The sequence below is a fragment of the Asparagus officinalis genome, chromosome 8 (assembly GCF_001876935.1).
Source record: "Asparagus officinalis chromosome 8, Aspof.V1, whole genome shotgun sequence".
NCBI classification, from domain to species: domain Eukaryota; kingdom Viridiplantae; phylum Streptophyta; class Magnoliopsida; order Asparagales; family Asparagaceae; genus Asparagus; species Asparagus officinalis.
In genome coordinates, this window is record NC_033801.1 from 130,354,933 (window position 1) to 130,367,967 (window position 13,035).

A 13,035-nucleotide genomic window follows, 5' to 3' on the forward strand; every position below is an offset into this window, starting at 1 on the left:
AAATTTTACTTAGTGTAACCAAGCAAATGCAAACCCAATTACCAAAACAACTTCTAATTTATCGAGGACGGAAGATCAAATAAATGGCCAGTGTAAAATGTCTCTGAGAAGTCTGTCAGAAAAAACAAAACTATTGATAAGTGCATGAGAATGCAAATATTATTCGGGGTTGCATAACAAAACCTGGAGCTGAATCTTTCTTCAATACTGATAACTGATCAGTAGATGATTAATTTGTAAACCTGAGGAGCTCAATCAATGCAGATTCCTATATAGTCTGAGCTTTTCGGTGAATGCCGTATTTGTTATAGAAACAACTAGGACATATTTACTTGAATTCTCAAGTTTCACACTTTCAGCTAGTTTTTAAGACTAAATATTGCTAAAATTATGAGAAATTTGCATAACTTACGTTCTTCTCATAATTAAACAATGAATTAGAAAATTCGCTGCGAACAATCCCAAATATGGTCAAATTACGGTTTGCTTACTTTCTAAACGCGCGAAATTGTTGGAGTTGCAGCAGCTAGATGGGTAAGTAATTTTTTTAGTTTCAGAGGATTGAGAATAGAGGAAGTAGAAAGGAAATGAAAAAGTTGGAAGGGAAGAGACTAGCTTGAAGAAACTTTGTTTTAATTGATTCAAAGCTTGTTCTCAATGCTTACATCCATTGCCTATTTTTATAGACACATATAGAACTATCTAAAGCATAGATATTTTACATGAAACATTCTAGATTATATTATGATATTCTTATATTCTAGATATATCTTATTTTTGTCATATTTTTAGTCCTAATTATCTTTAGAAGATTTCCATATTACAAGGTTATTGTAGAGTGTTTTAGAATAACAAATTATTATCTAATAACAGAAGTATCCTTATACATCAATACCATACTTCCACATGAATTAGAGTGCTATTTCCTCACATTTTACCTAATTATTATACTTCATTAATTGTGTTCAATCTAAACCAATTGAAAAAAAAAATTCTTATAATATCTATGCAAGCACAGCAGCATCCATGGCGAAAGTTCGAACATGGAGAGGAAAGAAGCGCCTTTTGAACCCTCATTTAAAGTGTTATTGGGCCTACTTCCCTTCGAATTAGCAGTCAGCCCAATTTAAAGTTAGGCCTAAGTGGCCCTAGGGTCCAAAAAACCCATCACTGTAAATTAATTTCCAGAGAAAAGGCTCGTGAGAAGGGGAAGAGAAGTCGCGGGCTCCGACCTAGATCGCCGGACCTAGATCGCCGGAGTTGCGCTCGTTCTGCAAGATTTTCGAAGCTTTCGGCGATTTCTTCAGGTATGCATTCTAATAACTCGGGAAGATCTGATTGCTACCTAACCGTCGACAGGGGAGGATCTACGTACAGTCGGGGGGGATTAGGGTGCTCTATTTCTTAACCCTCTACAAAATTTTGGGGGAAAAAAAATTAGGGTGCTCTATTCCTAAAAAAATTAGTTTGTGAATATTAATTATTTGAGGGTTTTTATGTATATATTAATAGTAAATATATTATCATGAACAGCAACAAGATTAATAAAGGGGGTTTCATTGAAATTGGAAATTATGGAGAGGTATTTAGCGAATGGTTATTCTTAAGGGGGTTTGTTAGAAAATGGTTATTCTTAAGGGGGTTTATTGGAAATGATATATTAATAAAGTGAGTGAAAGTTAAAACCCTAGCCCCACACACACTACCACAGACTTGTGACGAAACTTACGAAAGGGGGGGAGGGGGCGGAATCTAGACGACTGACGAGACGACGACGACATTAAAGGGAGGTGAGGTGCTCAGGTTCGTGGTCCTGCGGCGTGGATGGAGATGGATTAAGCAAGGTTAAGGATCTAAGGTACAATCCCAATTATCCCATCAATACCTTTGTAACCTTTCTCTCTTAATTCGTTATGTTTTGCTGTTTCGGTTTCAGGGTATTTCTTGGTTTTCAATTGTATGATTGTTTCTGATAGAAAGATAAAATCTTGTAGGAGAATTTATTGTTTTTTTTACCTTTCCAAGTGGGCTTTCTTGGTAATTTAGGGCCGTTGTTCCCTTTACGTGGTGCCGTGGTGGATTGCGAATATTTCTCTCTCTTTAATTTAGGGTTTCTACTAAAGCTTACAGTAGTAGATACAAGTGGTGTTAGGAATTTGGTAATGTTACTGGAATGATATGGTTAGTGGAATGATATGGTTGTTCGGCTTAGTAACTTAAATGTGTGATTTTCTCTCAAAAAAAAAACTTAAATGTGTGATACTGTGATGAGTATTTGATTGTATATTCCTAATATATATATATAAACTTCACAGGTCAGACTGGTCAGTGATTAAATTTGAAATAAAATGGGAAAATCTGTTACAATTGATAATTTTTTCCAAAGGAAGAGAGGAAATGAATTAAGTCCTGCTGCTCCTATAACCCCTTCACTAGCCTCAAATGACAATGATCTTCCATTTGAAAATCCTCCTAAAAGATTTCAAAATCCAGATGGTGAAGAAGTTGATCTTAATTCCTTAGAGCGTGATCCAGGCTTGCGTCGACAAATATGGGAATACCCTCTTGACCAACGGGAGGAGATTCGTCGAGCATATTTGAATCTAAAGGCATATCAACCTATTCTTCAAGATTATCCATTAAATAAGGATATTAAGCATCCTCGAAGATTTCAATTTACTTGGTATGAGCTATTTCATTGGTTGGAGTATTCACCGGCGAAAGATAAAGCATATTGCTTTCCATGTTTTCTCTTCAACAAGCCATCAGGGTGCAAAAATCAAACTGCTTTTGTTGTTGATGGTTTTGATAGTTGGAAGAAAGTTCGAAGCGGAAAAGCATGTGCTTTCCTAGGCCATATAGGAAAAGATAATGTATCTTCACTCCATCGTAATGCTGAAAAGGCATGTGAGGATTTGATGAACCAACCGCAGCATATATAAAGGCGATTCGACAACTTCAATGCTGAACAAATTGCAACAGATCGTCTTCGGTTAAGAGCTCACATACTTGTGGTGCGATTGCTTGCACTCCAAGGGATTTCGTTTAGAGGCCACGATGAGAAATCTAGTTCGTCCAATCGTGGCAATTTTCTTGAATTTTTGGATGTACTGGCCATGGAGAATGACTAACTTTCAAAGGCAATTGTGAAAGCTCCCAAAAATGCCAAATATACAAGTCATGATATTCAAAAACAAATACTTCATGTGTTTTCAGTGAGATTGAAAAATGCAATTCGTGAAGAAATTGGAGTTGCCAAGTATTGTATCATTGTTGATGAAGCCCGTGATGAGTCAAAAAAGAGCAAATGTCTATTGTGTTACGGTTTGTGGACACTAATGGATTCATTCAAGAACGTTTTTTTGGGCTTGTTCATGTTTCTGATACTGCAGCTTTGACTTTAAAGAACGCCATATATTCTGCTTTGGCTCATTACAATTTGGATGTTCAAAATATTAGAGGTCAAGGTTACGATGGGGCCAGTAATATGAGAGGTGAATTCAATGGATTGCAAGCTTTGATTATGAAAGATTGTAAGACTGCTTACTATGTTCATTGCTTTGCTCATCGGCTACAGTTGGCTCTTGTTGCGGCAGCAAAAAATCTGACTCCCATTCATATGTTTTTTGATAAATTAATTTCTATAGTTAATATGGTTGGTGCTTCTTGCAAGCGTAATGATGAATTGAAGAAAGCTCACGTGGATGACATTGCCCATTTGATTTCTATTAATGAACTCGAGACAGGGACTGGACTTAATCAGATTGGCACTTTACAACGAGCTGCTGATACGCGTTGGAGTTCTCATTTCAGATCATTATCAAGTTTGATCAGGATGTTCAGTGCAGCATGTACGGTGTTGCTCAAAGTTATGGAGGATGGGCTTTCTTCCCAACGAGCTGATGCAACATCTGTTTATGATGAAATGACTTCATTCGATTTTGTATTTATCTTACATCTAATGAGTGAGATTATGGGGATCACAGATTTTCTTTGCCAGACTTTACAAAGGAAGTCTTAAGACATTTCGAATGCAATGGAGCTTGTGTCATCTACAAAAAGATTACTACAAGAGTTAAGGGATGACAAGTGGGATAATTTGCTTGAAAAAGTGAAGTCTTTTTGTGTGGCTCGTAACATTAATATTCCTGATTTTAGTGCTCAGTATGTTGATAGACGACGTCGAGCTCGTGGTCATCAAGACATCACCATTGGGCAGCATTATCGAGTAGACTTTTTTTATGCCGCGATCGATTCACAAATGCAAGAAATTAATGTGCGTTTTAGTAAAGATGCGACAGAATTGCTCATGCTTAGTTCTGCCTTAAATCCTCAAAATGCATCTGAGGCTTTGAGAATACAAGATATATGCAAATTGTTTGGCAAGTTTTATGCACAAGATTTTACAAGTGAAGAAAAAGAGAGTTTGAAGATGCAACTGAAACATTATGAGCATAATGTAGTCAAAGGGTCAGACTTCAAAACTCTTTCAACCATTTCTGAGTTGTGTTAATGGTTGGTAAAGACTAATAAATCTGCTACATACGACCTCATTTTTAGAGTGATCGTACTTGTGCTTACTCTTCCAGTTTCTACTGCTACTGCAGAACGATCATTCTCAGCTATGAATATCGTCAAGACTAGGCTTCGAAGCAAAATGGAGGATGCTTTCCTCTCCGACGTATTAATGGTATTTATTGAAAGAGAAATTGTTAAAAGTCTGAGCATTGATGCTATCATTGAAGACTTTGAAAAATTTAAGGAACGTCGAATTCCTTTTAGTTAGAGAAATTTTAGTTATAAAAAAATAGATGATGCTTATTTGACTATTTTCTATATAATATTTTTGTCTTCCTCTTTTGAAATATTTTGGAGATATTGATGTTGGCTATTTTACTCGTTTTATTTGGGTTGTGGTATATCTCTTGTGAATAAAATTACATTAAGAAAATTTTTTATTTATCTTTTGTACGCGGCCCCCCAGAACTAAAATCCTGGATCCGACCCTGACCGTCGATCGAAGTTCTTGAAATTCTGTATTCAGCAATTGACGCATTTAGGGTTTCTTTTTATTTAAATTTAAAGTTATACTCAGGGTTATAATTGTTTTCTCAGTTTGTTCTTCTCTTTATCAAATACAGGGGGCATGCTAAATATATTTATTGGCTGAGTCTGTGATTAAATTAAAGAGGGAAATGGCAAATATTAGGGATAGAACTGAAGATTTCAAGGATGCAATTCGTGTTGCGGCTCGCTCTCTTGATTACTCCGAGGTTGGTGATGGATTTTAAGCTCGTTGAATTTTATTGTTATCAATATCTCAAACCCTAGCTTCTGTGAGAGTTGGTTATGCAAAATTTCTTATAAAATTTTGTTTTTGATAGTCGAAATTGGCGGCAGTTTTGGCATGTTTCATCATGCACAGGCCTCTACAGAGATCCGCCTTCACTAAAGCTGCAGTCAAAACTGTATGTAACTAAAGCCGACATCTTGGTTCTTGTAGTATTTCAATTATTATTATTATTTCCAAATTAACTGTATTTTTGTCTATTGAGACTGAAGTTTTGCATTGTTTGAAGCTTGAAAGCATCAATGAGTTGGAACATTTTATTGTGAAGCATCGGAAAGATTATGTCGATTTGCATCGCACGACTGAGCAGGAAAGAGACAACATTGAGCATGAAGTAAGTTACTACTCAGTTGTTTTCCTTGGTTCTCAGTATCCACACTCCAAAACCAAAAGAGAAAAAACTTGAGAAGTTGTTATAATTTCTTTGAATAGCTGCTTGTCGCCATGCATCTTCCTTGTGAACATTTCCAGTCTAATGATATAAATAGATTTTTAGGTTATGATATAAGAGTTTATCTTATATCTACTTTAAGTGAGAGATTTGAATATATTGGTGTGTAATTGGCTTTTCTGTGTTTTGGATTAATTTAATGGAAAATGATAGGGGCACACCCCCAACCACAACCTCAACCACACCCCCTCTCATTTGCTACAGTATACCGGGTCCCACATGGAATTTTAAATTTTTAAAATCCCATGTGAGACCCGGTGCACTGTAGCAAATGAGAGGGGGGGGTGGTTGGGGGTGTGCCCTAGTGCCACCCTAATTTAATACCCTTCAGCTTCCCTGTGGTTTGGTACACAGGGGGTAACCATGACGTAGGCCAAGTTACAGTCCAAACTGAGCCAACAGATGTTGAAACTTGTGGAATTTCACTAGGTGTGCGTCAGTTTCTTAGGATTTATAATCCCCTAGCTCTCAAAAGAGGCTATTCTTGTAAAGCGTAAACTTTTCTTGATGCCTGCCTTTGAGATAAATACAAGGAAATTACCATCTTCTGTTGGTAATCTCTTATCATTACTGTTTCGCATGTCACACGGTTTAGTGTGTACCAGGTTTTTCCTACAACGGAAATTTCGCTGTTTAGTATTTTTCTTCAAGTAATTAAAGTGCTTTCTTTCAGGTTAGCATTTTTGTCAAAGCATGCAAGGACCAGATTGATATTCTTAAGAATAGGATATATGATGAAGAAAAGAATGGGAATTCAACCAGATGGCTTTCTATACGGGATGATAGCTCTCATGCTGATACTGTAGCTCACAAACATGGCGTGGTATGCTGTTAGTAATTGTCAATGCATGCATTTTTTTAAGGTTAAATTATTAATTAAATGTGCATCTCTACGTCAGTCAAGGGGATTTAGTACTCAATCTTTCTACATCATGTTATTAATGCTTTACTTCTATCCATATATTAGTGCGGTGATTGATAATGCTTATCTTAAAACATAGTGATGGATAACTTTGAATGAATTTAGAAAAAAGAAAAGTCGAACAGGAGTGCTTCTGGTTGATGTTGTAGTTACCCGATGTATAGGTATTCATTGATCTAATGATGTACATGTTTGCACCGTGCTTGTCTATCTTATACTAAGTAATGAGAAAGGGAAGCTCAACTTGTCCTTCGTCATATTTAAAATTCTGGGAGAAAAAAAAGAACACAAGTAATGTAATTGTTACCGAAAAGAAAGATATGAGTTGAATTTAACTTTATTTAAGAATAACAATGTCAATTTTCGGCAGTGCATTGGGAAAGCCCAGTAAGATCACATGGCAAAGCCGTGTCATCCCCCTTGGGGGAGCCTATGCTCAATTCCCATGTGGCCAAATGTGCAGTAGTTGTGGTTGTTGGTGTTGTTGTTATGTGCGTCAAAGACATATTTTCCTCCCAAAAAATTTACAGTGCTTCTTTTCAGTTGGATGTTGTTGCCTTTTGCTTAATCGCATTCTCTTAGCTTCTTGTATAATGCTTCTATACTATATATCATAATATGAAAATTTCACTTCTTGACTATCTTCCTTCTGAAGTGCAGGTTTTGATTTTGAGCGAGCGGCTTCATTCTGTCACTGCTCAGTTTGACAGGCTTAGATCTATACGCTTTCAGGATGCTATTAATAGAGCATTGCCGAGAAGAAAGATGCGCAAACTACCCAATGCAAAATCTTCTGAAGTCTCTAACTCTGATCTTGCTGAGATCGGAGAGCAGGAGCTCCCTTCTAACTTTGGGAATATTCAAGTTCAGGATCAACTTTTGGATGATGAGACTCGTACTCTCCAGGTTATGTTTTTTGCATGACCTTTTTTATCAATCTCAATTAGTGGGAAATCACTGTATTGATTATTTTGTGTATTATGAACTTCATTGTTCCCTCCCAAACAGATTGAGTTGACAAGCCTTCTAGATGCTGTTCAAGAAACAGAAACAAAGATGGTGGAGATGTCAGCATTGAATCATCTCATGTCCACACATGTCCTACAACAGGCTCAGCAAATTGAACATTTGTATGAACAGGTGAGTAAAGTTCTTTTCCACCATTATTTATATGAATTTGTTTGATTTTAATGTTTCACTCTTTTCATGTATGTGATTTTAGTTGTAGTAGAAATTGACTCCTTGCGGCAGAGAACTAATTCCTCGTTGTTTCTTCCTTTGAGATATTGAGAATAAAAGATGCGGTATTAGGGTACAGGTCAATCATATACTACTGAATTATTATCATAAGTCTCCCTTTGCAAACTGTAAAAACATGTATTTCTCGTTGTAATTGTATTAATTATACCTTGTATATAACATGAGTAGCTGAAGTAAGATCATGTATATAAAATGAAATATCAAGAAATAAGTTGTCGTTGCATTGCCAATGAGGCTGTATGCACAAGCTTAACCCGTAAGAATATGGTTGGCAAAGCTTTGCCTTTTTTGCCTTTGTATTCTTTGCTTACATTAGACTGCATATATGACTCAGCACTTGAAAAAATTAGGTAAATTTAACAGCTTAAGACTCTAAATTAAATTAAGCTTAAACTTTAAACTTTTTAAGCTAATCCTCATCAAAGTTATATCAGTTGTTTTCTCTATCAAAATCAGGTTTGGTATATGTTTTATACTATTCTGTGTAAGAAAGTGCTTTACATCTCTTCATGTGTTATATATGAATACTAATATTGAAATTAAGACCTGGACCAATACGCATATCGACACCACAATTCATAAAAAAAAACACATTAGATATTTACCTAAACCGGTAGGTTCTTGGGCAGATCCCACATTGGCCCCAAAGGCAGTCATCAAAATAGATGGTCTTACCCTTCGACCTCCGCAATGCCACGGCAAACATAGATTGGTATACCATTTGACTCCCTGACCCCCTGAGCTGTCTTGACTTAACTTATGTTTACAATGAAAGAAATTCAAGTTTTGTACGTTCAAGCTATGAAGACTCCCCGGTCAACCTTTATTCTCTATCAGTTTTGTTTGACAGCCAATGGGAGAAAGCTTATGAAGGCGGATCTCCCAAAGAGGGACTGATCGAATGACGGCAGCTCAAGGAAGTCAAATAGAGAGTCTTGACTTAACTAGAACTATATGTATCAAATGACTCAAATCCCACCATGACTACAGAGAATAAGCACAACAATAAAATGTTTGACACTGTCTGTTCAGAGTCGGCTTTGTGCGACGTGATGATATTTATAATTTATTCCTTTCTCTCCCTCCTAAACTGATGCAAGGTATATGCTGCACTAGAGAGTGAGTTTATGGTAATGAGAAACCCTCGATAACAATAGCTTTATCTTCATGTTGTGAGAAAAAAGAAGAAAAAGAAGATGATGAGCTCATCAAGCCTTATCAATGAAATCTATTGTGAGGAAAATAGTACCTCATATAAATCAAAACTAATGTGATGGATAGTACCTCATGTTAAAAAAAATAGCAATGTGAGGATGACAGCACCTCATGTTAATTTGAAACTATGAATTTTTTTCCCCTTACATATATTGATTTAGTAACAAAAATTGATAAATGTTACTAATTAATATATTATCTTGTTAACTTGTTTGGAGATTCACTCTATAAATAGTAATAAAAAAATTATCACTAAGGGGCTGTTTGTTTCAAAACACTTAAAAGATTTGTATGAAATTTTAAAATATGAAGATTTGGGGGACTTATTTAAAGTATGAAAGATTTGAGGGACTGTTGTAGGCGGTGGAAAAGTACAAACTGTTCAGAGGGTGGAGATTAGGGCTTAAACACACACGCGAAAGGAAGGAAACAAAAGATTGCCCTGAAAAATGTGGGAAGTGGACATCATTACACCCTGAGAAACGGGTGGAGGTTAAGGCTTAAACACACATGCAGAAGAAAGAAAACAAAATATTACCCTGAAAAATGTGGGATCGGGCAACATTACATCCTGTATCGCTAATCTACTCACCGATTTCTCACTGCTGATTTGGGAAGCAAATCCTGCATCTGTCTGCTCACTGATTCATTAAATTTTAGTTTTCTGTCATCTATTGATCAGTCATTAAGCTCTCGTCGCCGCATGTTCTTTTCAGGCAGTTGAAGCTACAAATAACGTGGTGCTGGGTAACAAGGAGCTGACACAGGCAATTAAGCGAAACAGTAGCAGCAGGACTTTTCTTCTCCTTTTCTTGTTTGTCCTTACTTTTTCCATTCTCTTTCTCGACTGGTACAGTTGATTCAAAGAAGAATGATCCTCCATATTTCATCTCTCTTTTTGTCATGGGACAGACTGGAGGAAGACATATTAGAAATGGCGAGATGTGTTCCAAGCTTATTTTCGTAGCAATTGTGGGAATTGTATCGATGGTCTGTGCGTCTTCGATTACTCATCTACAACTGTTTCTGTATGTACTGGATAGACACCGGAGAGATATCCGATACAAATTGCTTTTCTGTGTTATGAAAAGCATGTGTGAGGCCGTGGCGGCAACGTCTGAGCTTCTTAGCTGTTCAGCAGCAAGAATTTGAGTGGTGCTCCCTGTATGTGAGGGACGTGTATTTGCAAAATCTCAAACATGAAATATTAGGGCCTAACATATAGATTTCTCTACTCACACCGCTATCTTCTTGAGAAGTTTACACAAAACGTTTTGGCTCTGGAGTTTCCGGTAAAAAAAATAGATGATTAGCTCACGGTGGTCGCTTAAACCATCTAATTTCCATGTTTTTAGCCGTCCTTCAGCAGTAAGTTGCGGGTAAAATCATAATCCCAATGAGAAACAAGTAGAAGCCATGACTAAAGTAACAGATTTTTAACAAAAGAGGCGCGGATGAAATTTGTTTTATTATCCCCCCCTATTTATTGATCATTTGTTGAGTTTGGGCTCGTCCAGCGAACAAGAAACGCTCCTATCCGATAGAAAAGGCCCACGTAACTCTACATGGTGTCGGAGTCGGGCTCGTCCACAGTAGGATCCAATTCTGGCATCTTCCTGAAGATCGACCGAACGTCACTTTTCACCCAACCTCGACGGCCCCAACAGCTCTCTCGAACGCAAAAGAAAACAAAAAAGCAAAATCTCTCGAACCCTCACGACAACTCGAACCTCCCTATAAATGCCCCTCCCCTCATCCGACTCATCATCATCGATCACCCATCGAAAAACAAAACGCGACCGCGACCGAGTCGAAAAAACATTCGGCCTTCCACGCGAACCAAATCAAATTAACATGTCGGTCTGCCCATTCGGATTCGGGTCCCGCAGCGCTTACGACCCGTTAACCTCCTTCGACCTCTGGGAACCCTTCGCCTCCATGTTCCCGTCCGAAACCTCCGCCTTCGTCAACGCCCGCGTCGACTGGAAGGAGACCCCCGAGGCGCACGTGCTCAAGGCAGACCTCCCCGGCCTCAAGAAGGAGCACGTGAGGGTGGAGGTGGAGGACGGTCACGTGCTCCAGATCAGCGGGGAGAGGAGCAAGGAGAAGGAAGACAAGAACGACAGGTGGCACAGGGTGGAGAGGAGCAGCGGGAAGTTCGTGAGGAGGTTCAGGCTGCCGGAGAACGCGAAGATGGATCAGGTGAAGGCGACGATGGAGGACGGGGTGCTGACCGTCACGGTGCCGAAGGCGGAGGTGAAGAAGCCTGAGGTGAAATCCATTGAGATCTCCGGCTGATGGTGATGACCGACGAAGACGATCGACGTGTAGCCGTGGTGTGCTTTGTACGTATCCCCCATTAATTAACTAAGAAGCTGGTTCAGTTGGAGAAGTTTGGGGTGGGGGGGACCGAATAAGGAACGTGTGTTGAGTCTGCGTTTGATTTGCTTGCCCCGTACGTGTGTTTATATAGTTGTTTGAGTCAGTTTGTGTCTTTATGGTCTGTTTTGAAATAAAAAAGAGATATATAATCGTTAATTATAACGCGTTTTCTCATCATATGTTACATGATCACAATTTTCTGGCCGGTGACATGTATGCAAATATGTATGTTGAGGCTTCATACCCGACAACGACGGATACAGAATTTTACGTCGCATCGCCATTGAACGTATCCGAAATTAGAATCCAGCCGAATTTTACAGGCCATTAGCTCGGATACATGAAGAAACAGATTGCCAATTGAATCACGAACAATTTTTTCCCCGTTATAAAAAGTACAGAACAAATCCTTCACGGATCAGCAAGTAGACGGCGTGCAAGTTCTTGAATCAGCCACTTGCAGTTGCTGCTGCAAGTACTGCAAAACAACCAAGCCCCGCAACATTTAGCCAGGGCGAAGCCTTCTTGGTCGCCGCGATAGCTGATCTGAAGAAGCGGGGGGATCAAATCTACATTAGAATTCTCACAGAGACGAGGAATTAAAATAAAGAAGATTTTACTTTTTATTTTTTATTTTGGACTGGATACATGAATTTTATTCTTCCATTCTCTTTTTAGTAAGGGCCCCAACTAAAAATTATCTTACTTCCAACCGAGCATTCCTTTTGTGGTCCATCTCTTAGAATATATCTAGGAGTCTATCATAGTGTTCTCATTTTTTTTGTTACGAATTGTGATACACCAAAAAACAAAACAAAAAAAAAAGGAAAAAAAGTGGGGAAAAGGTCAAGACAGTGCACCGAAAAAAAAAAGACAAAACCAAAGCAAGCGATATGGCAGATAATTATATAATTGAGCACCGAGAGCTTGTAGAGGGAAAACAAAACACAAGACTTGACCCAGTGAAGGCTATCATAAGCATGCATGCTTTCTTCTAAAAATCCACCTCCAAAGGAATTAAGGCTCGGCATACTTGATTATTTATCCATGAAAAGATGAAAATTTTGTTCCATGAAAAGATGAAAATTTTGGTTCCTTGGCATGCATTTTTAGAAAAGCCTCGTGCATAATCCAGGCTACTGAGCATGCTATCCTAATTTAAAAGCTACTAGTATAGTGCACGTGCATTGCACATAATTATATTTGTTCATGTCCTTCATGTGTTTCGTGGATAGGAAAATGATAAAATTATGTAATGCAAAAAATAGAGATATAAAATAAAGAATTAGAAATAAATTTTGGTCATTCTAGAGTAAAATGATGCAACCTGGAATAAAAATTAGCATAACTATTTTCATCATTAGTTGTTACATTTCTCAGGCTGAAGGATCCAATAGTGAAAATAATAGTATGGATATGTAAATCTAATCGAGGGCACCATATAGTATAAACGTC

General features: G+C 37.9%; 3 protein-coding genes across 5 annotated transcripts; all 3 read left to right on the plus strand.

Moving 5' to 3' along the window:
- On the plus strand, positions 1,168-10,411 carry LOC109851514 (syntaxin-81). 3 transcript variants are annotated; one of them, XM_020421695.1, is made up of 8 exons: positions 1,168-1,307; positions 5,142-5,273; positions 5,385-5,468; positions 5,580-5,684; positions 6,475-6,624; positions 7,384-7,629; positions 7,732-7,863; positions 9,915-10,411. In XM_020421695.1, exons 2-8 carry the CDS (start codon positions 5,196-5,198, stop codon positions 10,056-10,058), a joined length of 939 nt encoding a protein of 312 aa, XP_020277284.1. In that variant the 5' UTR covers positions 1,168-1,307; positions 5,142-5,195; the 3' UTR covers positions 10,059-10,411. The 3 variants fall into 3 exon arrangements, with proteins under 3 accessions (XP_020277284.1, XP_020277285.1, XP_020277282.1); XM_020421696.1 differs by lacking the exons at positions 1,168-1,307; positions 9,915-10,411 and adding exons at positions 1,677-1,858; positions 7,946-8,176; XM_020421693.1 differs by lacking the exon at positions 1,168-1,307 and adding an exon at positions 1,678-1,858.
- LOC109851515 (zinc finger MYM-type protein 1-like) lies at positions 2,320-5,135 on the plus strand. Its single transcript, XM_020421697.1, has 2 exons — positions 2,320-4,515; positions 4,608-5,135. The coding sequence occupies exon 1, from the start codon at positions 3,308-3,310 to the stop codon at positions 4,019-4,021; it is 714 nt and encodes a 237-aa protein (XP_020277286.1). The 5' UTR covers positions 2,320-3,307; the 3' UTR covers positions 4,022-4,515; positions 4,608-5,135.
- Positions 10,753-11,752, plus strand: LOC109851516 (18.1 kDa class I heat shock protein-like). The gene has a single exon (XM_020421698.1). The coding sequence runs from the start codon at positions 10,939-10,941 to the stop codon at positions 11,494-11,496; it is 558 nt and encodes a 185-aa protein (XP_020277287.1). The 5' UTR covers positions 10,753-10,938; the 3' UTR covers positions 11,497-11,752.